We start from the raw sequence: 24,846 nt of genomic DNA on the forward strand, positions 1-24,846 counted from the left end.
TTTATATATGTTTGTAAAAAAAAATTATGTTTAAGTATCTTAAACTATTTTTAATATTTTTGAATTGCTTTTATAACAACTTATGCGAGGAACGTTGTATTCAATTTTCATTTACATTTAGTGTCTATTATAAATGTTATACAATTGACTTCAAACATAAAGTTGATCTAAATAATTAAATGTGTTGCCAACACATGTGTAAGCGCAATCTGTATATTTTAAATTGTGGTACATTAGTATGTCATACTATTATCGTTTTGTTCTTGACTATGTTAGCTTGAGACTTAAGTCCAAAATTAAGATGTATAAATATGCTTCGATAGGTTAGGTTAATATAGTATTACACAAATTCTCTATTAACATTATTGAATATAATGTACAATGTATATTTATTAAATTTGCCCAAGTTACAAACAGTTAATAGCATATTAAGATATTAGATATTTTTAAAATTAAATATAATATAGTAGTTTAAAAAATTAAAACATTATATTAAACTATTTAAAACTTAAACAATTTATTTTGTAATTTTCTTTTCAAGAAATTGTACACCAATTACTCTGGTCACATGTATTATCTTTATCTGAAGGTGGTATAATTGATCGCGATGACTGGTTTGGTTGGACCCAATTTACATCTTTGTGAGTGTCAACAAATTTAGAAGTGCTGGATTCTAATAAAAATAAAAAATAATTAAATAAATGGTGAAAAGAATTAAAAAATTATGGTGCCAAGTAAAGAAGTAATATACTGAACATTATCAACGTAATTTATTTCAAAATCATCAATAATATTACACTATGAAAAAAAAATGTTTAATTTAAAACAAAATGTAATAATGATGAAATGTGAAATGAAATGTAATTTAGTAAAATTGTTTTAAATAATTTAAAACAATAGAATAACTTTGATATTTGGGTTATTAACATTTCCCATAGTCTTCATAGTTTGCATATGCTAGATATTGGAATTTATTAATTTATTTATTGGAAGACCTTTTATTAAAAAAAAAAAAATGTTTTTGGTTAATGATCATAGAGATTGAGAATTGGAATGTCAATACTTGGATTTTTTTCCAGTATTGCAAAAATAAAACGATATCCATATTCAAAAAATATATTGTTGAAGAAACCTATTTATTTATAAAAATTAAATTTTTTTTTAGTCTACAATAATAAATACTAACCTTTTGTATAAGAAACATGTTTTGTACCTCGATCAAGGCCTGAGGTATCTCTAGGTCTGCTACTTTCTCTTCCCATAGAGTTACTCAGGTCTCTATTCATGTTTTCGCTGTCAGCATTAAAGTTACTGTAAAAATAAAAACAAATTATCAATAGTTATAGTTAAATATTTAACAGATGACCAAAAAGTTATTGCACAATTGATGCAGATGAAAAATTTGTGAAAAATCGCATAATGTTTTGAACCTATTATTTTATGTTTAGCAAGTACAAAAATTAATAATATAGCAAACAAGGTTGTTCAATTTACTATTATAATATAATGAAAATTTATTTTAATAACATTCAATGTTGATCTGTCAGAACAAAATATTTCCATAAACTTTTAGTTTATTATTTACCTTGGTCTGATATTCATGGATTGATATGAAGAAATAACTTAGACAAACTAATAGCTTGTCAACCAAAAATCTACCTAATATTGGAACTTATATCTTAAGTATATACTGAATGTATTTTGTAAATTAGCAATACTTATAACAAATAACAATCTGCATTTATTTTTTAGTTGTAGTAAACTAAACATTTGAAAACACAACTCTCACTTAATTAATGTTAACTCCTGAACAATTCATGTCAATTATATTTATATTGTGTACAATTTAACTCTTAAAAATTGTTATGGATTAAGCCAATAAAAAAAGTTAATTTAAGCACAAATAAAATATGTATAAAATTAATTTTAATATTACTATTTCAATAAAAATAGTACAATAAGTCCAGCCAGTGTTTGAGAGTTTCGACCATACAATTTTAATGCCCTTATGGTTGAAAGACCAAATATCCCCTATCCTGTTTCTAACTATTTATATGTATAGCCGAGTAATATAAATAAATACATTTTCACAACACAGCAAATATATATATAGTAGTACTATTATACCGGTCAATTTGCCTTTGCATCGTATAATTAGGTATCACAGTATCTTGGTAAGCTGGTACAGTACTATGAATACTATGTAACCATTCTTTCACTATTCCCATTTGTTCTTCCATTCTTATTTGTTCAGGTTCCTAAATATAAATATTTTTAATTAGTCAAAAAATATTCTAGAATAAACAGATTAAATAAATACTTTAAGGTGTTCGTAATAATTTTCTATTAGAGCTTTAGCCTTAGAAATGCTTTTGACCGTGCCAACAATCACAAAACAAACATGACCCTCTTCACAAGGAATGGTAGGTTGTAGTTCATTATCACGATCAATTTCTATTCTGTGCTACAATAACAAGAATAAAAATATAACTGTTTAAATTGAAATACTAATAACAATAACTAACCATCTAAAAATTAAATAATATTATTTCAAAAAGACATAAATAACAATAATAATAATAATATTTTCTTTATTACGGAAATAAATTCCAAAATAGTTTTTTTTTTTCTATAATAATATTATGTATATAATATATATTATATAAGTACATTTTCGGTGATTTATATATAACAATAATAATAATATAAACAATAAGAATAATAATAGTAATTATAATAATAATAAAAGAAGAAATAGGTATTAATATCATACATTATAATATTTAAATTTATAAAATAAAAAACAAGATGAAATAAAAATGAGATATTTTATTATGCTACTATTGAACTATTATAGTAGGTACCTAATTTGTTATGTATTTCTTAAAACATTTGCCATAAACATATTTAAAGAATTACAAAAAAAATCAATATTTTTTATTGAGTTACCTGCGGACATTAAAATATTGGATGGAGAATTTTGCATATAATTTTTAGTTAAATGTTTTGTGTAGAATAAATTTGAGGATCGGTAGTTTATTGGATTTATTTTAAAATTTATATTTTGCAGTAATTCTGGACAATCAATCATATTATTTAATAATTTAAATAAAAACTTTAATTTAATTTGTATATAATATCAAAATTAGATTAAACTACTATACTTACTAGTATAGTAGTCTACCAACTAATGGGCGGTACTGGTTTGCGCACAAATACCGAAAAAACCACTTGTTTGGGCACAAAACTACCACTCGTTTGGAGACAGTTGAGCCGTAACTATACACATAGTTTGCACACAGTTACCTTTTAGACTTTAATAGTTTAATACCTTGCATATTAATATTTGTTTATTAATACGTAAATTATTAAATTACTCACATACATTTTCCTTCCCCCTTAAAGGGCTCAGAAGTCAGGACTGTCTATGAATGTATTCATAGGTGTGGTTAAAAATGCATTTTAATACTTGATAATTTAATATAATATTTCACTACTCTTTATCGATGATTATTAGTGGCCACATCAGATGAAATTATTTTCGTGTGCGCACACCAGTTGTACATTTAATATAACCGTGTGCGCAAACGAGTTCCGATTTCTCAGGTAAAAATTATAGATTGTGCGCAAACAAGTTGCAGCCCAACTAATAATAAAACCATTAAAATCATATTACAGTATATCCAAAACAATTAAAACAATATTTATTTTTTTTATTACAGCCTACAAATTATAATGATTTTTTTTAATTATAGGATTCTTTAGCAATAAGTAATATTTTGTGTACGATTTCTAAAAATGGAAAATGTTTCCAATCTCTTAAAGTCAATGAATTAAAAGGCTATATAGGAAAGCATTGTGTTCAAGTAAAAGAAAAATGTTAAATGCAATAAATATTGAGTCTTCCAAATTACTAATATTAAAAATAATATCAGGATAAATAAAATAACTCACCACTTCGCTGTTCTCAATGATATCTTTGATGTTACTACCATTTTTACCAATTACTTCTCCAATGAAATCTCTAGGAACTTGAAGAAATTCTTTTCTATATTCTAAAATTCTTCGAGCTTTCCTTAAAGCGTAATGATTCTAAAAAAAAGATTATTAGATATTTTTACTTAAGTTCTATAAGACAGACTTACATCTCCATAAATTTTAAAAACGCCAGTATGATTATTTAATTCAATATTTTTAATACCGTCAATCCCCCGAGCTCGTTCGATATTAGTGCCACGAGTTCCAATAGCCAAACCCATAAGTTCATTAAGTACATAAAATTCATCAGTATAAAGTGATGATGTAATATTTAGCTTAGAGCTTTCTAGTTGCTTGGCTAACTCTTCAGTTTTCTTAAGTAACATAACCTTTTTGTTAAGGTTTCTAAAGTGCATATCGGCTAACATCAATGCCTTTTCACTGGTCAATGGTGAACAAGATATAACACTCAACACTGAATGATCAGGATTATAGAACACTCGTAACGCTCCAATTGCTTTTTGCAGATCATTGTGGATACCATCGATTGTAGCACTAAAAGATTAAAGTATTATATAAATAAGTATTTTAAAATATGTGGGTGTATCAGTACACACAGCCGAAGTGAATACTTAAAGGATTTTTTAACATTTAGATTTATATTAATAATGTTACATTTGTTTTTGTAGATAGGAATACGTAAACGTAAGTATAGTGAGAGCGTCTGGTGCTCTAGTTTAAATATATATTCTGTGGCTCTGGCAAAGAGGTGGCCTCCATGTAGTTTGCAGTTACTGCCAGATGTAAACAGGTGTACAGTCATTGGAGGGTGACAATTCAAAAATACACGAGGAATTCATAATATCTGGAATAAAATTTGTTTAAAATTGAATAATTCTATTCTATGACCAAAATATATTTAAAAATTGACATTCAATTCATAAACTGTGTGTCTTATTGTGTCAATTCAAAACGACTGAAACCTTGTAAACTATGGCACACTAAAGACTAAAGCCAGGATTAAATAAATCTTCCATTAATTACGAATGATTGACGCAATCAAATTCTTTGGTAAAATTTATTTGCTTGTGTTATTCTGTAATCGGCCTCATTTCTTATTAATTCAAAACGTGGCATTACCAATTTATAATATTTTAAAGTGTTAATTAGATTTTGTTTTAAATTTAAGAGTGTAAATAACTATAATGAATTATTAAGTAGATAATTCAAAAAATATATAAAAATAAAATAAAATATTCATATTGTTATTTTAGGTTAAGTGTTATATACCGCAGTGTAGGTACAAACATATTTCAAGTACCTATTCAGTTTAAGTATATGATTAAACCTATTTAAAGTATTGATACATGTAATTTACGTGATAGTTTTTCTTAATTTGTGAACATTTTGATTTTTGACAATACCACCCTTCAATTACCATATTTGTACGGTATACAGTAACAACGTTGCTACAGTACATAAAATATATATTAATATTATATGTAAAATTTGTATTTTATCAATCAATTAAACAACTTCTAACGCTTTCATTCATATATTCACTTCTGGTGTGCGTACTGACCCATATTTATTTATTTTTTTTTTTGTAATACATACAATTCTCTGACATTTTCAGGTACAGGAATATCCAAGGTATAAAATGTATCGCCATTAATGTCACTACATTTGATTTCATCAGACAAAAATATTTCTGTAGCTGTTGAGTTGAAACACTTGGCAACCGACTGGGATAGTGGATTACTACATAACACTTGCTTAATTCTAATTATTTCTTTCCTAATTTGTTCACGTTCCTAAATATAAAAATTTCTAATTAGTTCAAAATATTCTAAAATACAATAGTAAATAATAATAATAATAATAATTACTTTAAGGTGTTCTAAATGATATTCTAGTAGAACTTTAGCATTAGATATGCTTTCTACCGTGCCCACAACCATAAAAAGAACTTGACCGTCTTCGTGAGGAATGGTAGACTGTGTCTCATCATCACCTACAATTTTTATTTTAATCTACAATAAGAAAAAAAATATATAAACTGTAAATTGAAATAACTAAAACAACTCTGAAATAACTAAAATAACTCACCACTCCGCTGTTCTCAATGATATTATCTTTGATGTCACTAATATTTTTACCAATTACTTTTCCCATGAAATGTCTTGGAACTTGAAGAAATTCTTCTTTATACTCTAAAATTCCTCGAGCTTTCATTACAGCGTCTTTATTCTAAAAACAAGATTATTAGATATTTTTACTAAGCTACAATAAAACTAACTTACTTCTCCATAAATTTTAAAAACACCAGTGTTTTTATCTAATTCAATATTTGTAATACCGTCAATCCTGCGAGCTTGTTCGATATTTGTGCCACGAGTACCAATAGCCAAACCAATGAGATTATTACATACATTAAATTCATCAGTATAAGGTGATGATGTAAACTGTAGTTTGGAATTTTTCAGTTGCTTTGCTAATTTTCCAGTTTTCATAAGCACCATAACATTTTGGTTCAGGTTTCTAAAGTGCATGTCGGCTAACATCAATGCTCTTTCACTGGTCAATGGTGAACGAGATATAACACTCAACACGGATCTATCAGGATTATAGAACACTCGAGATGCGGCAATTGCTTTCTGAAAATCTTTGTGTATTCCATTGGTTTTAGCACTAAAAGATTTAACATTGTTATTATTTAAAATATTTTTAAAACTGTGTTAAAGTTTAACTATTAAAACTGATAGTAAAATATCTTTTGAAGTGAATACTTCATAGGCGTCAGAAAACTGTTTAAACTAACCCCCGATCTCATCCAACATTATATTTAATATCATTTATATTATTTTATATGTTTTTTGATTACCTAGATATTACTTTTGAAAATTATTATAGGTCTACTATTGAAACAGTATAAAATTGTATTAATATGTATTTTAAAATACATAGGTATGATAGTACACACAGCCAAAGTGAATACTTAAATGAGTAATTAACAATTATTAGATTTATTTTAATAATATTATATTTGTTTTTAAATATTGTTTAGTGTAGAGAGGAATACGAAAACGAAAGTAGAGTGGCTGGTGCTCAAGTTTATATAAATTATATTCTTGACTCTTTTAATTATTTTTTTTTTCAGTTTTAGTATATGAATAAACCTATTTAAACTGTTAATACATGTAATTTAAAATTTTTTCTTAATTTGTGAACATTTTAATTTTTGGCAATACCACATTTTGAATTACCTCCCTTCAAATACCATATTTGTACAGTATATAGTAACAACGTTACTGCTGTACATTAATATAATATGTTAAATTTGTATTTTATCGATCAATAAAACAATTTCCAAAGCTACCATTTGTATATGGGCGTGTATACCCACATCGGTTTTTTTTTAATGTAATACATACAATTCTCTAACATCTTCAGGTACAGGAATGTCAAATGTATAATTTGTATCGCCATTACTGTCACTGCGTTTGATTTCATCAGGCGAGACTATTTCTGTAACTGTTGAGTGGAAGTACTTGGCAACAGACTGGGATGGTGAGTTACTACATAATTCTTGCTTCATTCCAATTATTTCTTGACTGAATGGTTCAAGTTTCTAAAAATAAAAATTTTTGATTAATTAAAATATATTCCCATATAAAAAGATTAAATAAATACTTTAAGGCGTTCTAAATGATATTCTAGCAAAAATTTAGCATTAGATATCCTTTCTACCGTGCCAACAAACATAAAAGGAACTTGACCCTCTTCGCGAGGAATGGTGGGTTGTGTCTCATCATCACCTACAATTTTTACTTCAATCTACAATAAAAAAATATATATATATAAACTCTTTAAATTGAAATGCTAATAACAATAACTAAATATCTAAAAATTATATAATATTAGGGATTTAAAAAATACATAACATACTTAATTAAGAGACACATTTTAAATGCAAAAAATATTGTGTTTGACAAATTACTAATATTAAAAATAATATATACATAAATAAATTAACTTACCACTCTGCTCTTGTCAACAATATCTTGGATGTTTCTACTATTTTTACCAATTACTTTTCCCATGAAATGTCTAGGAACTTGTAGAAATTCTTTTTTATACTCTAAAATTCCTCGAGCTTTCATTACAGCGTCTTTATTCTAAAAACAAGGTTATTAAATATTTTTACTAAGCTACAATAAAACTAACTTACTTCTCCATAAATTTTAAAAACACCAGTGTTTTTATCTAATTCAATATTTGTAATACCGTCAATCCTGCGAGCTCGTTTGATATTAGTGCCACGAGTACCAATAGCCAAACCAATGAGATTATTACATACATTAAATTCATCAGTATAAGATGATGATTTAAACTGTTGCTTGGAATTTTTCAGTTGCTTGGCTAATTTTCCAGTTTTCATAAGCACCGTAACATTTTGGTTCAGGTTTCTAAAGTGCATGTCGGCTAACATCGATGCTCTTTTACTGGTCAATGGTGAACGAGATATAACACTCAACACGGATCTATCAGGATTATAGAACACTCGAGATGCGGCAATTGCTTTCTGAAAATCTTTGTGTATTCCATTGGTTTTAGCACTAAAAGATTTAACATTGTTATTATTCAAAATATTTTTAAAACTGTTGAATTTTAACTATTAAAATTGATTATATGTATTTATATATTTTTTTTTTGTTATACTCACGTTTCTCTGACATCCTCAGGTACATCAATATCAAACATGTAAAATGTATTTCCATTAATGTGGGAATTTATGTTACTGCATCTTATTTTATCGGGAGAGACTATTTCTACAACTGTTGAGTTGAAATATTGGACAACGAACTGGGATGGCGGGTTACCACTGATAATTTTTATCACTGCCTTTATCCATCCATAATGAGGTTCTCTGACCAATTTTACTTCTATTTCTTGATTAACAATAAACTCTGTACTACATTGGTCATCTGACAAGGGGAGTCGAACATTTTCATGGTTGAATTGAGTTTCAGGATACCAACTAAAAATTATAAAATATGCATTAATATTTGGCAAGGTACTAATAATTTAATGTTTTAAAATTATCAAGGACTGCCTAATTTTGTGAACATCTATCGAAGATAGTTAATATTAGCTAAGCTCCTTTCCATTAATTTTGAAAAAATTGAAAATGTATTATTTAGGTATTTATTTGTTTATCAATCTAATTCAACAATTCAGAAGCCATCAAGAAGTGTTAAATTGAAAAACAAACAAATTAAAAAATACTATTTAAGGCTGTTGGATGCAGTGATTTTCTGTCTTTGTCTAATACACGTTGAACATTGGAATAACGACCAAAGCCAATGACAAAAAATATGGTACTTCTAGTTATTCAATTTAAAAAATTAAAAGATGTTTGAATTGGTTTACATGTTTACTTTGCATCGGTCGAAGTATTTTTTCAATTGTAGCAATATTTTGATGAGAATAAATATTTTACATTTTATAAATTTGTCAATTTTTAATATTAAATATATTAAATAAATATTAAAAATATGCTTCCGATGCAAAGTAAACTTGTATACAAATTCAAACATCTTTACATTTTTGAAATTGAACTAGGTACTATTACTACTATTTTACTACTACTGTAGTACTACTGACTTCCTATTACATATATATTTTGTAGTTGCTATTTAAAAAAAAAAAATCAACTTTAGGTATTAGATATTTGGATTAGTAGGTATAAAGTCTAATAAAATTATTTTGATATAGGTAACTGTATAATTTAATAAAAACCTGACTTAATAAGACATGATTATTTTAAGGGTAATCTTACTTTTTAAATAGGTACTAATTATTCATGGTAAAAAACAAACATAAGTTCTTAATTGTTTATGTACCTAACTACTTGTAATTTTGATTAAAATGCTTAAAAAAAGTATTATAATAAAATATAAATAAGAGATACTCACTTATTAGGGAAAGAAACTAGAACTTCTTTTTCCATTACACCCGTAACAAAGCCCTAAAATATATAAATTAAATTAATTAACATTCTCAAAAATTAATAATAATTTTAAATAGGTACATAAAAAATTGTAAGAATCTACAGATCTTAAACCAATTTAGTGGTAACAGGTAAATGTTAGGTAAAATATAATATATCAGTATATACTCCGTTCCAAAAGAGAATATTATAGTATATACTAATTGGCGACTGGCGGAGAGTATTTACCACACAAAGGCAGTTATTACCTGTGGAAGGAGAAAAAAGTGTGCAGAACTCATCATGAAGTGTGTAGCTAAAATGTTTGGCATTTCATAGGTACTATTCTGATGAAATTCTTACTAATTTCCTACTTTCCTACTTGTAATATGAAATTCCAGATGAAATTCTGATTAGCAAGTATAGGTACTATGTGGTTACGTGTACTACAAGTAGGTAGCTACTTACATTTATTATAATCCTTTATTTAGGGTCAATAAAATTAATCTTTGGTAAAAAATATGGATAAATAAATCTATTGGTACAATTTAGTTGTACTTATAAAAGATCTTTAAAAGAATTTTAAGTAAATCAAAACGAATCAAGTTTGCCACAATCATGTTAAGTGTGTTATATTAGTCTTGAGATTTAACAATTTGAAAACAATCTAGGTAAATAGCCAAGTTTTAAAAACGATTTTCATCAGTGCTCGGTTAATCATGACCAACTTCATAGACATATGCTGTAGATAGGTACCCCACATGATGGAGCTGAATCAACTAATTTATTTAGCTACATAGAGTCCCAATAAAACCTTTCAGAACAAATTGACTACCATGAAATTTAAAATATAATTTTAATTAAGTCTATGTTTAAATATTAACCGAGTTCTGACACCCTGTCAAACTCATATAAAAAAACGTCTCCTTCCCATTTTTACAGTCATAAGACTGTAACAAAAATGTCTAAATGATCGATTAAAACTGTTTTTTATATACTCTGTCCAAAAGTGTAATACTCACCGAGCTGCAACCCATTTCCGTCTGGTGGCGGGCACCTCCCATATAATGAGTGGAAAAAAGTACACTGAACCGATGTATTTTACTTTGACTTTTGAGACAGAGTATAATGTTAATTTGATAAATTAATAAGCATACCTAATGGCTAATACTAATATTATTAAGTACCTATAATATTCATCGAAGGGGCGGTGAAAATTCACTAAAAATTTTAAATAACATCAAAAAAGGAGGAGAACTTTCGAAAAGTGTAAAAGTGGATAAAAATATTTGTCCGAATTGGGTCTGAGTGGAGACTGGAGACCCAGTCGCACGCCGCCGACTCTACGGGGAAATCGCCGGCTGACGCTATTGCGGCAGTCAGCACTTTACAATCCCCACGCGAACTCACCTCGTAATAGGCGCCGTTCTCAAAGAGCACCTCGACCTTAATGTCGTCCATTGCTGCGTCGGGTGTGTGGTCTTGCTGATGACTCGTCGTCGCTTTTGCTTGTCTGAGTAACGGGTGGTGGGTGGCATATGCTATATGGCGGAAGCGTTGTCGGTGTCAAACAACGACGAGAAGTCCTCGGCGATGGCGACGGTGCGCTTAACGCGTATACAGCAAGGGAGTTGTTAGTACACACGGACGTCGACGTGAGTACGTCGTACGTGACCACTGACAACAGACGTCGACGTGATACGTCGTACACTCGTACGTGACCACTGACCACCACTGCTATGCGTGACCGTGTGTGCGATACGGCTTCGGCGGCGTCGCGGTGTACGCAGTAGTAATAAAAAATAATTACAAATATGATAAATAATAATTCTCTCCATTATTATCCATTGGCCGCTGCTCTTTGTTCGGTCGGTGAGTGAGTCAGTGATAGTAGAGAGAGTGAGAAATGCGTCCGAATGCGAGTATGCGACAATGCGATAAAGATTAAAGACATATTAAATATTTATAATATTTATTATAATATATAATTTATTAATATTATGATTTATGTCTATGGTATTATAGGTAGGTACACTATATCGATAAGTATACATGGATAATTACAATATTGTATTATCTATGATGATAATAATATAATAGTGGAGTGATAAGTGATAACGTGTAATATGAATGCAGCAAGTGTTATCAAGAATGCGGGCGCACAACGTAATAAAGGGCATTCTGAATCCATCATAATTATTATACGATCGTTATATTATTATGATCTGAAACAGTACTGTTGTCTGTTTACAATATAATAGAGAGTACAATACAAGATATTCTACAAAAAAACCTGTGTGTCAGTGGTACACGCGCAGTGGCGGCTCCAGGGCTTAATTTTGGTTTGTGTGTGTGTGTGTGTGGGGGGGGGGGGGCAGAAGTACAAAAAATTCCAAAATAACCCCCCTTGGATGCACCTCTGTACACACGGCCGAAGTGAATACTTTATAATGAATATTTAACTTTCAAGATGATATTGGTAAGGAAACCTCATTTATAGGAATACCCGAGTACGATGAATAGTATTCACTGAATACCGTCGATTATTACGAATTTACGACGGTTGAAACATTATTACTAGGTAGGTATTATAGACAAGGCTATAATCGATGTTTACTTTTTAATATTACCTAGAATATTGAACACATTCATAAAATAATTTTTATAATTTATTACGTATATTATATTATTATATTCAATATTCATTGTTCAAACACGAACATTTTATAAAAAAAATATTTAAATTATCAAATATAATATACCCTAGGTATATAGGTAGTAAATATATTATAATTTACTATTTAACCCAATATTTTGATTATGTTTAGGACCCCTAAAATTGTTTGGCCCCGAGCCCAAAAAAATTTTAATCCGGGCTTATTGGAGAGGTTAATAAAGTATTGAGTAGTAGGTAACGTAACGCAAATTACAAATTACTGTAACGCAATTACTTTTTCAGTAACGCAGCAGTAATTTCATTACATTTTACCTAGGTACCTACTTAAAGTAACGAAATTGTAACAAAATTACTTTTTAAAAGTAATTTTTATGAAGTAACGCACTAACGTGTTATTACTTATTTTCCACTTTATAAAAATAATAATTTTGAATGTATTACAAAAATAAGCCGATACGATATCCAAGAAAAATTAAAAATCAATTATATTTATTTTCGATTCCATTTCGTTCAGAAATCGTAATAATTAATTATTTGTTGGTAATTTGTGTACAATAGTACAATACCTACAATAAGTGTTATACCTATTATTTGAATTATAATTTTGTTTTTTTTCTTACATTATTATTCCTATACCATAATATTGTTATTTTAATTATTGTAACAATAATAATTTATTAAACGATTATAATATATTAATATAATTATTATATGACATTTAATAATATGTGATATAATTTATTGTTGCATATTTGTGTACAATAGATTATAATGTACATTGTACACTATAAATGAAACAACATTTGATTTAATTTTGATTTTTTTCTTACATAATTATTAATTATTCCGATATCGTAAATTAATGGTTTACAGCAAATAACGGTTTAAAAATCTATTATAAAAATAAATTACTTATTAATTAATTAAGTAATTAATCGATAAAAAGTAAAAAAACTTATTAATTTACCATGCGATATCAGACGATTTTAATAAGATATCAAAAATCGGATTTCTTACGATTGTTAAAAAAATTCTCCTCTACAATTTTTGTAATAGGTAGTTTTGCTAAAAACGCTTCAAAAAGACGTATTACTTGAAGAACAAAAGTATAGTACCTACCTATAGGTTTTAATATAATTATAATTTATGATATACTTTTTCTATTAACATTTCATGTCGTATAGAAAATTCTAGTATAAATAAATTCAGTGAAAATTTCGAGTACGGTTGTCGATTATTCGTTTTCGAGTTACATCAAATAACAAATTCGATTTTTTGAAAACTGACTGCGAAAAATTTTGGAAACTATTGAGAATTTTCAATGTTGACCTCCCGAATGCACTAATCCAATTCAATTTTCCATTAGAAAATTTACTATATATTTGAAAATCTAAGCCATATTTTGACTAGATATCGTGTATAAAGACTTAAGACACAAACATACATTTTTTAAATGCAATTATAAGTGGGTGTCGCTCGACGCTTTGTTGTGCAGTAGGCTACAAGTGGGTCACTGAAATGGATCGTGATAAATTTGAATTCAATGATATAATATTATTGTATACAAAAAACGATTCTGAGTGTAAGCGGATATTAATGTTTTATCATTGATTATAAATAGTATTACTAGTATAACTAGTAATACTAGTTATATTTATATTGTAATAGTTAGGCATGAACAGCATGAACTACTTGGCTGAAACTTTCTTTTAAATTTTTAAACCTTCGTTATAAAAATTTAACAATATTTAAATTGTTATACTCATATTATCTAGTTTACTCTGATATATTGTTATAATAGCAGTTAAAAAATATTAAAAATACAAAAGCACAGTTTTTTTTATGAGCATATAAAGTTCAAATTTTGATAAATGTATGAAACTTATAATTTAATTATTATTTTGTAGTTGAAAATGTATAAAATGTTTAACTTTTATATCTAAAGATTGAAAATTTAAAACAAGGTACCACGTGATACGTTGTACATAAATTATTTTATTGTAATGCATTACAGTGACCCACTTGCAACCTACTGTACTGCAGAGTGACATCCACTTGCCCACATTTTTTTCTATGAATGTCAATTAAATTTTATTAGTTGGGAAAAAAGCTTGAATATTTTACACAAGGCTCCTACTATATAATGTTACAATGATATTTGAAATATTAAAAATCCAGTCACAACTTGTTTTTATAAGCATTTAAAGTTCAAATCTTGACAAAAGACGTAAATCACGTAAATATGCAAATTATTTTGAGTTAGAAATTACTAAACATTTTTCTTATTAAATCTAAGATTTGAAAATGTATTACAAGATTCCTCATAAGTTTTTCTACTTTTATCAAATAAAAATGTTTATAAGAAAGTCAAATAAAATTTTATGAGCGTTTTAAGTTTGTATTTTTCAACATTGGAAATTCACTCGATTTCTCATGTAGCGATTTTCTTATTTTGTTATAATTTAAAAATGAATAACCGTAGACACTTGAGATTTATATCATATGTTTATTTCATTAATTCCTATACACCATCAAAATATGAATGTTAAGAACTTCAAATTATTTTTAATTGTTTTGAGCTGTTTACGGAGAGTTTAATATTTCAATGTTTTTAGTTTTTTTTTTCCTATAAATATCAATAAAATTGTATTTGTTGGGTCAAAAATCGTGAAAATTGAATACAAGGCTCCTGATATTTTCCTAAATAGCAGTTTAAAAATATTAAAAATACATATGCACAATATTTTTTATAAATATTTAAAGTTCAATTTTTGACAAAATTTATCAAATTTAAAAATGATTTTGTAGTTAGAAATTTATAAAATGTTCAACTTTTAGAGCTAAGGATTGAAAACTTACAACAATGTTCCGTGTAATTTCCGTTTTAGTTTTTCATTAACCTACTTTGTTTTTTCCACTTGTCGAATGCGATAAAGTAAGTCTAATGAACCACGCACTATGGTAACAACACAAAATCTAGATTCTATCTTCAAACAATCTATCAAATCTATTTTAGTATTTTTATGAATCATAAATTGAATTTGTAGTTTGTATAATTGTTTTTTATCATAGTAGTCAGTTCAACATATTTTATTGATATTTATAGAAAAAAAAACTAAAAATTGAAAACTGAATGTAGACATTTTTTGTTTTGATAAAGATAGACAAACTTATAAATAATCATGTATTAAATTTTCAAATCTTAGATTTAGAAATAACAATTTTTATGAAGTCTCAACTCAAAATAATTTGCCAATTTTCGTGATTTTTCAGTATTTTGTCAAGATTTAAACATTAAATGCTTGTAAAAAAAACTGTGACTAAGAATTTTTAATATTTTTCAAATGTCGTTTTAATAATATATCTAGTAGGACTGTAGGAGCCTTGCATTAAATGTTCAAGCTTTTTTATCCAACAAATAAAGTTTAATTGACATTCATAGAAAAAAAGATTAATAAAATTGGAAACTGAAAATGTTCCTAAACAGTTCAAAACAAATAAAATATTTTGACAATGTTAGCGTGTATATAAAATTAGATTATAAACAACCAGTGAAAATGTCATGTATATATACGTTAATTTGGTTTAGAGTTAGGTACACCAAAACACAAAATCGATTTTGTCTAAGCCCAATTTTGCGTAAAAATTCCCGTTTTTCCTTAATTTTGATGTAGTTTTTCCTGACCCTTATGGAGAATATTCGGAATTTTAAAATTTTACCTCCCAAATTCAACTATATGCAGCTAGATTGACTTTCCCGTCGAACAAAATATTGTTGAAGATAATCGAAGAAGTTTTGCTGCCCCAAACGGTGGTAACAGACACACAAAAAAAAACCACATCGTAAAATCAATACATTCATCGTTCCGCTCAGAATCTAAAATATAATACCACCTATAGACGTACCTACCTAAAATTTAGATAAAATTTTATTATAGTGTTAGTCTTGTTTAAAATATGAAATGGACTTAAATTCATCCTAGTTATAATTTGGATCATGATTGAATAATAGTGGCACAAGTTGAACTAAAAATGTAAAACGTAATTTACAGAAATAAATTATAATAATTTATAATGTAAAGTACCGCCAAAGGCCGAACTTGGGACAGTTTTTAAATTCCATTGTAAACAACTTTGAGATTAATTAATGAATTTTATTTTACTACTTGCCCCATGTTGTACTGAATCTCGACAACATGGGACATTCACGTTTTTCTTAGGAGCGACTTTTTAATCTATTACTTAAACTAACTATTTGGGCACTATGTTAAATTTTTTAAAAACACTAGACAATTTTCTGAATTTAACAAATTAATTTTTTACCTGGCGCGTATTTAATTAACATATAAAAATAAATAAAAGCATTCTTGATGACCAAGTATTATAATACCTATATGAATAACATTAACAATAAAAAAAAAATAAAATAAAATAACATTCTTGTCAGGTATTAAATAATGAGTAGGTAGTTAACGTGTTTGTTTAACAATTAAATAAGTATAGGTAGGTATTATGATATTATGTAAATAATATTATAAAATTACATTGAATAACAGATGCCCGAGTTGGACTAATTAAGTAAAACGTAATTTACAGAAATGTATGCAGGATTTATAATAATTCATGTTTTCCCGTGTACCTAATAATTTCCGGATTATTACCTAAATAAGTATAGGTACGCATAGATGTAGGTATACAATAACTAGATAGCCGTCTCCTACTTGTCATCGAAGTCGGCCGCCATTTACAAAGCAGGCAATGTCTACGAAATAATATTAACACAGTATAATATATGTAAAGATAAATGTATATGTATATAATATATATCAATGTAAAATAAATGTAAACATTGGCTGCTTTATAAATGGCGGCCGATTTCAACATTGGTCTCAACTTACTGTAGTATAAAGACGGCTATCCAGTTGTTGTATATATCTAAAGGTATACGTAATACTTTCCCGATTATTTTTATCCCCGTAAAATTTTTCCCTATTTATTCTTTCATACGTAATAATTGTTCGTGTGACGTGTGTAATTTTTTTCATGTTGATGTGTAATGTTTTAGATCGTAGAATCGTACGTGGAGGTAGAACGAACAGAACTCCCACTGTTGGGGACCATTTGGTAATTTGTATCTATGTACCAATGGAACGAACAAAAGTACCTACTCATTACTGATTTACTTGATCCGCGTATTCACTATAATAGTCGGTTGTCTTTTGTTTTCGTCGTAGTTTAAGTTCTAAAGAATATTATTATTTTTTTACCGTGTGTGTTTGTCTGGCTTAATAATGAATAGGCGCTTTTCAAACATTCATTTTTAATAATACAAATAATATCTCATCAAATTTGTGACTGTGAAATCAAAAAGTAATGTTTTTCTTGGTTTCATTCATGTGCTTTGCACAGTACTCGGCGAGATTGCAGTAGACATATTATGTATGTATTATACTTAAACCATACTATAATACCTTTATAAAATACGACACGCGATACCTAACCACCTGACTATTCTATAGATGACTGGATTAACTACCACGAGAAAACTTACACCTCAAAACACAATCATCGGTCTATAGGATACCGGAATACAGGTGTCGTATAAATTCCAAGATTGAGTGATCGAGTTCTCTTTTCTAAGTTCCAACTGCGTATAATACAGATAACTGTCTACCGATAAGGCTAACTTCAATTTCCGCCTTGTCAAATTAGTCTCGATGATTGCACTTTTATATTAATGATTTTTGATAATAGCTAATAAATAATGCTATGTTTTAGAAATGCACAAGTGTATAGTGTGCGGCAATAAATCTAAGTACACAAAGGTCAATCGTGCAGGAGTTATTTATCATGGGTGAGTATCAATTGGTTCTAGAAATTTACTCGCTCAAACTGTTGTTTCGCTTATTAATTTCTACTTTGTGTTCCTAACCTAACATTAGCAATTTATTGTATTCATTGATATTTGTTTTAATATAGATTTCCAAAGAATGCATACATGAGGAAAAAATGGTTTAAAGTTTTTGGGATTGATCGTTGTCATGATTGGCAACATATATGTAGTGATCATTTTTTAGAAGAAAACTATAAGCCAGGAAAAAAGCGATTTTTATTTTCAAATGCTATTCCTCTACCCAAATGGTTTTCCTTCTAAGTAATACTACTGGATCTCTATAATTTAATTTTTCATTTTCAATGGTATTTTTATTTTTATATAGTTATGCTATTCAAAGTGATGGTGTTGAAACTGGAAATAATGTAATTTTACCAACGGAACAAAATATTAAACGGTGAGTTAATGAAAATTGTATTAGACTAGGTTTTGTATTTACAATTATTTGAAAATCTAGAAATTTGGCTTATGATGAAAGTGATTGCATAGAATCTGAATTTTGCAGAGAGGAACAAACTGGAAATTCTGTTGTTAATAATTTTAAACCAAGACAGTCATCTACACTTACTGGAAACAATGAGGATATGAGTAATACAAATATGCTGGTGAGTACCTAAATAAGTATTAATATTTTTAATAAACATGATCAATACAGTCCGATATATTTATCTTTTTTCACATTCTCTATGCTTTCCTTATTGAATATGTAGGGCCTTGGTCTTCAACGTCCTCGTTTCTCTTCTTTAGTAAATTAGTGTCTTATGATTACAAAGACATACCCTCTAGTTTCTACAAAAAATAGTCTTTAGATTATCCCAAATATATAGTCTCTATACAAACTAGACTATTAAATGTCATATTACTAAAATATATATTTAGCTTATATTGTGTTTTAATTTATACTTAATAATTCTAGTTGTTTCTAAATTTTTTAATATGAATTATGTGTTTAAATTTTAAAGGAACATACATTAGGATATGGATTACGATGTTCCGTTAAAAATTGCTTTAACTGGCATTCAAAGAATCTTAGTTTCTTTGGCTATCCTAAGGATTTCACGTTGAGAAAAATGCGGAATAAAAAAAGATCCTGCTGAAATATTCAAGAGTACTACAAACAGTACTCACTTTGAACTAGACTGTTTCACGAATACTGAATTGAAGAACAGATTAAAACCAGGCTCTATTCCATCATTATTTTTAGATAATGGTAAGAAAAAAATTAATTATATGTTATTTTATTTTGTATTAACTTTTTTTATTATCAATTAGAAATCTATTATTATAGTTTAAGTAAATTAATAGTTTTATTTTGCTATATAATGTAATAACATTTAACTTTTTCTTTTAAAATGAAAAAATTAACAATATTATAAAATTTTTACGATTTAATACAAGAAAAAAGGTTTTAGTTTTAAATTAGAATAAAGCAAGTCCGTGCAGTAAAAACACTAATTCATAATCACATTTCCTTTTTTTTTATATTGATATTATATAATATATAAATATATTTTTTAATAATGTTAATTTGCAATTGCAATGTGTAATATTAATTTTCAAAAATCTATCCTTAATAGCCGCAGAAAATATAAAACTAACTAATTTTTGTTGAATAAACATTAATCAATAAACAGTAATTTTTCCTCTTAAATCAGATAATCCAAGATAATGAATTGGGATAATAATAATTAAATAATCTTTATCTGATGTAATATTTCTTTTTTATAATAAAATTGTATTTAAAATCTATATAATAATTTAAAATAAAAAATTTTTTTTTGGAAATGAAAGAGTTTCATTAAATTCATGACCAATTATTTACATTAAAGAATCTGATATCACTTAAAATCTATCAAGTGTGTGAAAAATGTTGTAATGCAAGGTTTCTTTTTAACTATTTTTTGCCTGGCCTCTTGGATTTTTATCAGTAAACTAGTAAAGTTTATAACCTTATGCTTGTACAATTCTTTTCATATTTAAATGTGTGTACTATATTTTTAGAAATCAATGTATGCATGATAATGAAAATAATAATAATAATAATAATAATTTTTACCTAAAAAAATAATAAAAACTGATTAATTTTTTAATTTATTGTTCCTCTTGGAACAAAGTTCCTTATCGCGGGTTGGCAAGTGGACCTAGCCGAGAAAAAATATAATGTGTAACAAAAAACCTAAGAGAAAAAAAAATGAATGAGTCTGATAACTAGTTGTTTATGTTTAGTGTTGGTATTCATTTTATTTTTTCCCAAAATCAATGACATTGTTGAATGCAGATAACAATATTATTCCATATTATAATGTAGTAAATTATTATTATTACTTGAAATAAATTATAAATAACAAAAATAATCTTAAAACGTTTTAAAATAAAGTATATATTTATGTGTATATAACCATAACTTCAATGCAATATAATTATGTAAAAATATGTAATACAACATTTCTTGTATGATCAACACAATTTTTTAAAAACAAATAAATAAATAAACATATTGCAAATAAATTTATGAATATAGTTATTTATTGCGTCAATAATCATAATTAAAGAGATGGGTGAGTAGAGAAAATGAGAGCCTGGCACGTTAATGATTAATTATGCCATACCTGCATGCGAAAGGGATTTAGTTCTATTTGCGTGTCCTGTGACACGTTTGATTTTTATATTAAATATTATTTATAATTATTTTAGGTATTTACTGTCTCAAACCAGGTTTATAACTATGACAAAATTAAAATTAATATAAGTTAAATTTCTTAAATATGATGTTTGATTTATATTATAACAGATATAATAAATACCAAAAATATTCCATTAACAAGTCCCCTTTTAAATAAAACACCATCTAGTTCATCTTCAAATTATGTTGCAAAAGTGGAGTACAATGCTAAGGTTTAAAGTATAAATAATTATATACATTAATAATATTATATTTAATAATAAGAATTATTATTAAATTATTATTATTACAATTATTTTATTTTTCTTCTTCTTCTTTTATGTTATCAGCTTAAGATACCATAGAAAACAAACTTCCTTGCAGTTTCTCTGTCTTGAGCTACTTAAATATTTATCAACCTTTCAGAAATATTTCTTTTTGTTTAAATTTAAGATTATGATGGGAATAATATAACTAATAATCTTTTGTGCATCAGACTTAATTAGTTTTTAGATTCTGCAGAGGGGGGATGAATATTTTGGTCTTACAAAGATATGGATATTTATACTTGTAAAGAAATAGCTACTGTAATTAATCGAGGGTCTGTGTGATTCATTTAAGCATTGAACTATAGTGTCAAGGTCTTTTGTGAAAAGGAAACCAGTCCTCTTTCCTGAAGTTCCATTTCACAATTGAATTGATCTTAACTGTGGTACTATATTATTAGATTCATAAAGGTATACATATATATTATACAAAATATATAATATTTAAATATATTTTTGATAATGTTAATTTGCAATTGCAATCTATAATATTATTCATTAAAATATTTTGATCTTAATTAATTCCATATATAATAATATAATATATATAATAATTTAAAATAAAATTTTTTTTTAATTTAAATCATTTAAACATGATTTATTGAAGGATACAATATCAATATTATTTGAATTCAATAGTAATTCAGTCACTTTTTGAAGTCGGAAATCAGAAATGAAACAGTTTCATTAAAAAATTGGATATAACTCTAAATCTATCAAGCGTGTGATACATTTTGTAATGGAAGGTTTCATTGTAACTAAATTTTGCCTAGCCCCTTACGGGTTTTTTCCAGTCAACTAGTAAAGTTTATTACTCAATGGTTTTATAATTTTTTTTTCATATTTAAACGTGTGTAACATATTTTTAGATATCAATGTCAATGACTTTGTTCCATACGCGAGTTCATATGTTTATCAATCTATCAAAAATATTTCTTTAGATTATGATGGAAATAATATAATTAATAATTTTTTGTGCAACAGATATAATTAGTTTTTGGATTCTGCAGAGGGGATGAATATTTTGGTCTTACAAAGATATGGAATTTTTATACTTGTGTAAAAGAAAATTATATCAAATTTATTACCCACCTAAGTTGGCCTCTTACCAAGATTTAAATACAAGTACAATTTTTTTAAAGTATTTAAAAAACTTATGTCTAAATTACAAACATTTGCAAATTAGTTTGTAGATTGTAAAACTAATAGTTTATAAAATATTAAATTTTTATAGCTAATGTTCAAACATTTAATAGAAGGTTTCGCATAAGTAGTTTTTGCTAAATCTCAAAAATCTATCAATAGATAAATTAAATTTTATTTATTTATATTTATTTGAAGTTTAAATATTGACAAAATTATATATTTAAATGAAGAATAATGATTCAAGTTATTTTGTTGGAATTTAAAAATACTAAACGTGGGGAAAGAAACTTCTGGGATATAGTTATATTTTACTATTATAATAGCATTATCAAAATATTTAGATTATTGTAATCACGTCTACCATCTACTAATAGTAAAATTAAATTCCTTATTATTATAAGATGACAGACTGACTCCCCTTAGAATTGTTTTTCGAATGCAATTATAGTGACCTACTCACACTCAGACACTCAAATTTCCATTATCTTTCATTGAATGTACGATTTTGTTTAAACTTCAAAAAATTATAAATAAACAAAAATAATATTGTGCGTAATATGTATTTTTATTTAGATTTAGATTGCTAAAAAACAACTTAGGATCATTGTATTACCTAATACTTTTTCAAGTTTTTTGACCGTACATAGAAATTGTTATCAACATTTATAAAAAGAAAGTTGAAGCTATTATTGAGTATCAGTTTTGAAAGAATACTTAGATACTATTGTGAATGGAATTAGTCTTAGTTCTTTTAGATAAATGATTTGTTATTTTAGTATTACATTTTATTTTTTTTATAAATAAATATAATTTATTTTATTTTCTTAATTTAGGACTCTGAAGATTTTTGTTCAATGCCAGAATGCATAACTAATTCTAAAAAGGAGGTTGGAGATATTTCCCATTACGCACCAACAAAAGTAATTTTTATAATCATTTATAAATATTGTTTTAAAATAATTTTTGATGTCCGTTTATTAAAGTTTTTATTACTTATTTTGTAGGAACGTGTAAATGAGTGGAGTGAAATTTTAGGTGTACAGTTGACAGTAACTAGTTTTGTGTGTGAAAGACATTTCCGATCCCAAGACGTACTCGAGCCCGAATTATTGGTAAATGTTTTTAATAAAAAATTAAAACTATTAGCACCTAATGCTTTGCCAGTGCCAATGAATGAGGTGCCTGTATTGAGTACATGTGAAGTCCAATAAAGATTGAAGCTGCTGAACAGTCGTCGTCAGAAAAAAAAACAATGTAAAAGGTACTATATAAAAATTCTTACTAAAATACATTTTAACTTGTAATTTAATGCCAACATTAAAATCAAATACTGAAAAAATTAACGACTTTCCAGATAATACAGATATTACTCCCATGTTAATTGTCCATATAATTGATGATTCATCTAATAGTTTGTGTTCCATTACTTCGGAACCAATTGGGAAAAGAAAAAACTGCCATACTGAAGATTTAACAAGGGATGAACACGGGATTATTTTTGAGATGTCTAAGGAAGTTGTACTTCCTAATATATATTGGAAGAGTAAACATCTTAGTTCAGGAAATGCAACACGGTTTTATGGACAAGACACTAATGATGACATTGTGAAGATAATCTATTTTCATGATAACCTTATGCCATCTATACAAATATGTGGCAAGAAATATGAATATACAACCCCTATCACAATAATGAAAGAGTTAAAAGATCTTTTAGAGAAGGTCGATAGTATTGAGAAATGTTATGGTAGGGGTGGATTCGTCTTTGATGGATGTATGGGGTATTATGAAAATAGTTTAGATGATGAATGAATAAGAATGTGTTCTGCCTGCCAAGGGCTAATCAAAGATCGAGATTTGCAAAGAATGAAAGCGAAACTTGAAGCTAAAAACAAGACTACGGAAAGTTTTAAAAAGAGAGTGAGTTTACTAGAGAATCTTAAGTCCTAAAATAAGACACTCTTTTTTTCAAAAACTATTAATGTTTTTAAAATATATTTTTTCCGTCAATTTAAGTTTCAAAAAACGACATATTTAAAAAAAAATATATGTGTTATTTACTTTTTTTTTTCACTATAATTTTTTTAGTTGTTTACTATTTTAGTGATGACATACATTTTTATTTCCATATTCTAAAGCAGAATGTTTTTTGGAGTACTTTGCGCGTATTTG

At 26.9% G+C, this 24,846-nt stretch overlaps 2 protein-coding genes across 4 annotated transcripts; one reads left to right on the forward strand and one right to left on the reverse strand.

Moving 5' to 3' along the window:
- Positions 1-354: 354 nt before the first annotated feature.
- Positions 355-11,963, reverse strand: LOC100160219. Of its 3 annotated transcripts, none has more exons than XM_001944123.5 (17): positions 11,381-11,947; positions 9,957-10,009; positions 8,705-9,019; positions 8,210-8,597; positions 8,019-8,156; positions 7,672-7,815; positions 7,413-7,609; positions 6,282-6,669; positions 6,088-6,228; positions 5,868-6,011; positions 5,596-5,792; positions 4,146-4,533; positions 3,955-4,092; positions 2,321-2,464; positions 2,128-2,258; positions 1,187-1,311; positions 355-673 (listed from the first exon to the last, which is right to left on the reverse strand). In XM_001944123.5, the coding sequence occupies exons 1-17, from the start codon at positions 11,429-11,431 to the stop codon at positions 537-539; spliced, it is 3,219 nt and encodes a 1,072-aa protein (XP_001944158.2). In that variant the 5' UTR covers positions 11,432-11,947; the 3' UTR covers positions 355-536. The 3 variants fall into 3 exon arrangements, with proteins under 3 accessions (XP_001944158.2, XP_016661551.1, XP_029347379.1); XM_016806062.2 differs by having other exon boundaries at positions 529-673; positions 1,214-1,311; positions 11,381-11,950; XM_029491519.1 differs by lacking the exons at positions 355-673; positions 1,187-1,311; positions 2,128-2,258 and adding an exon at positions 3,169-3,279 and having other exon boundaries at positions 2,327-2,464; positions 11,381-11,963.
- A 5,881-nt stretch (positions 11,964-17,844) lies between these two features.
- Positions 17,845-22,670, forward strand: LOC107884295. The gene is made up of 7 exons (XM_029491523.1): positions 17,845-18,086; positions 18,167-18,501; positions 18,627-18,801; positions 18,866-18,937; positions 18,998-19,145; positions 19,503-19,750; positions 22,513-22,670. Exons 3-6 carry the CDS (start codon positions 18,767-18,769, stop codon positions 19,635-19,637), a joined length of 390 nt encoding a protein of 129 aa, XP_029347383.1. The 5' UTR covers positions 17,845-18,086; positions 18,167-18,501; positions 18,627-18,766; the 3' UTR covers positions 19,638-19,750; positions 22,513-22,670.
- The last annotated feature ends 2,176 nt before the right edge of the window (positions 22,671-24,846 follow it).

Source organism: Acyrthosiphon pisum, chromosome X (assembly GCF_005508785.2).
Source record: "Acyrthosiphon pisum isolate AL4f chromosome X, pea_aphid_22Mar2018_4r6ur, whole genome shotgun sequence".
NCBI lineage: Eukaryota > Metazoa > Arthropoda > Insecta > Hemiptera > Aphididae > Acyrthosiphon > Acyrthosiphon pisum.

Coding starts and splice junctions, on each gene's coding strand:
- LOC100160219 (XM_001944123.5), bottom strand. CDS start 11,431: ATGGACGACATTAAGGTCGAGGTGCTCTTTGAGAACGGCGCCTATTAC. Junction 9,020..9,956: donor CTAGTTTCTTTCCCTAATAA/GTGAGTATCTCT, acceptor TATAATTTTTAG/TTGGTATCCTGAAACTCAAT. Junction 6,670..7,412: donor CCTGAAGATGTTAGAGAATT/GTATGTATTACA, acceptor TAAATCTTTTAG/TGCTAAAACCAATGGAATAC.
- LOC107884295 (XM_029491523.1), top strand. CDS start 18,767: ATGCTATTCCTCTACCCAAATGGTTTTCCTTCTAA. Junction 18,802..18,865: donor CCAAATGGTTTTCCTTCTAA/GTAATACTACTG, acceptor ATTTTTATATAG/TTATGCTATTCAAAGTGATG. Junction 19,146..19,502: donor TGAGTAATACAAATATGCTG/GTGAGTACCTAA, acceptor TAAATTTTAAAG/GAACATACATTAGGATATGG.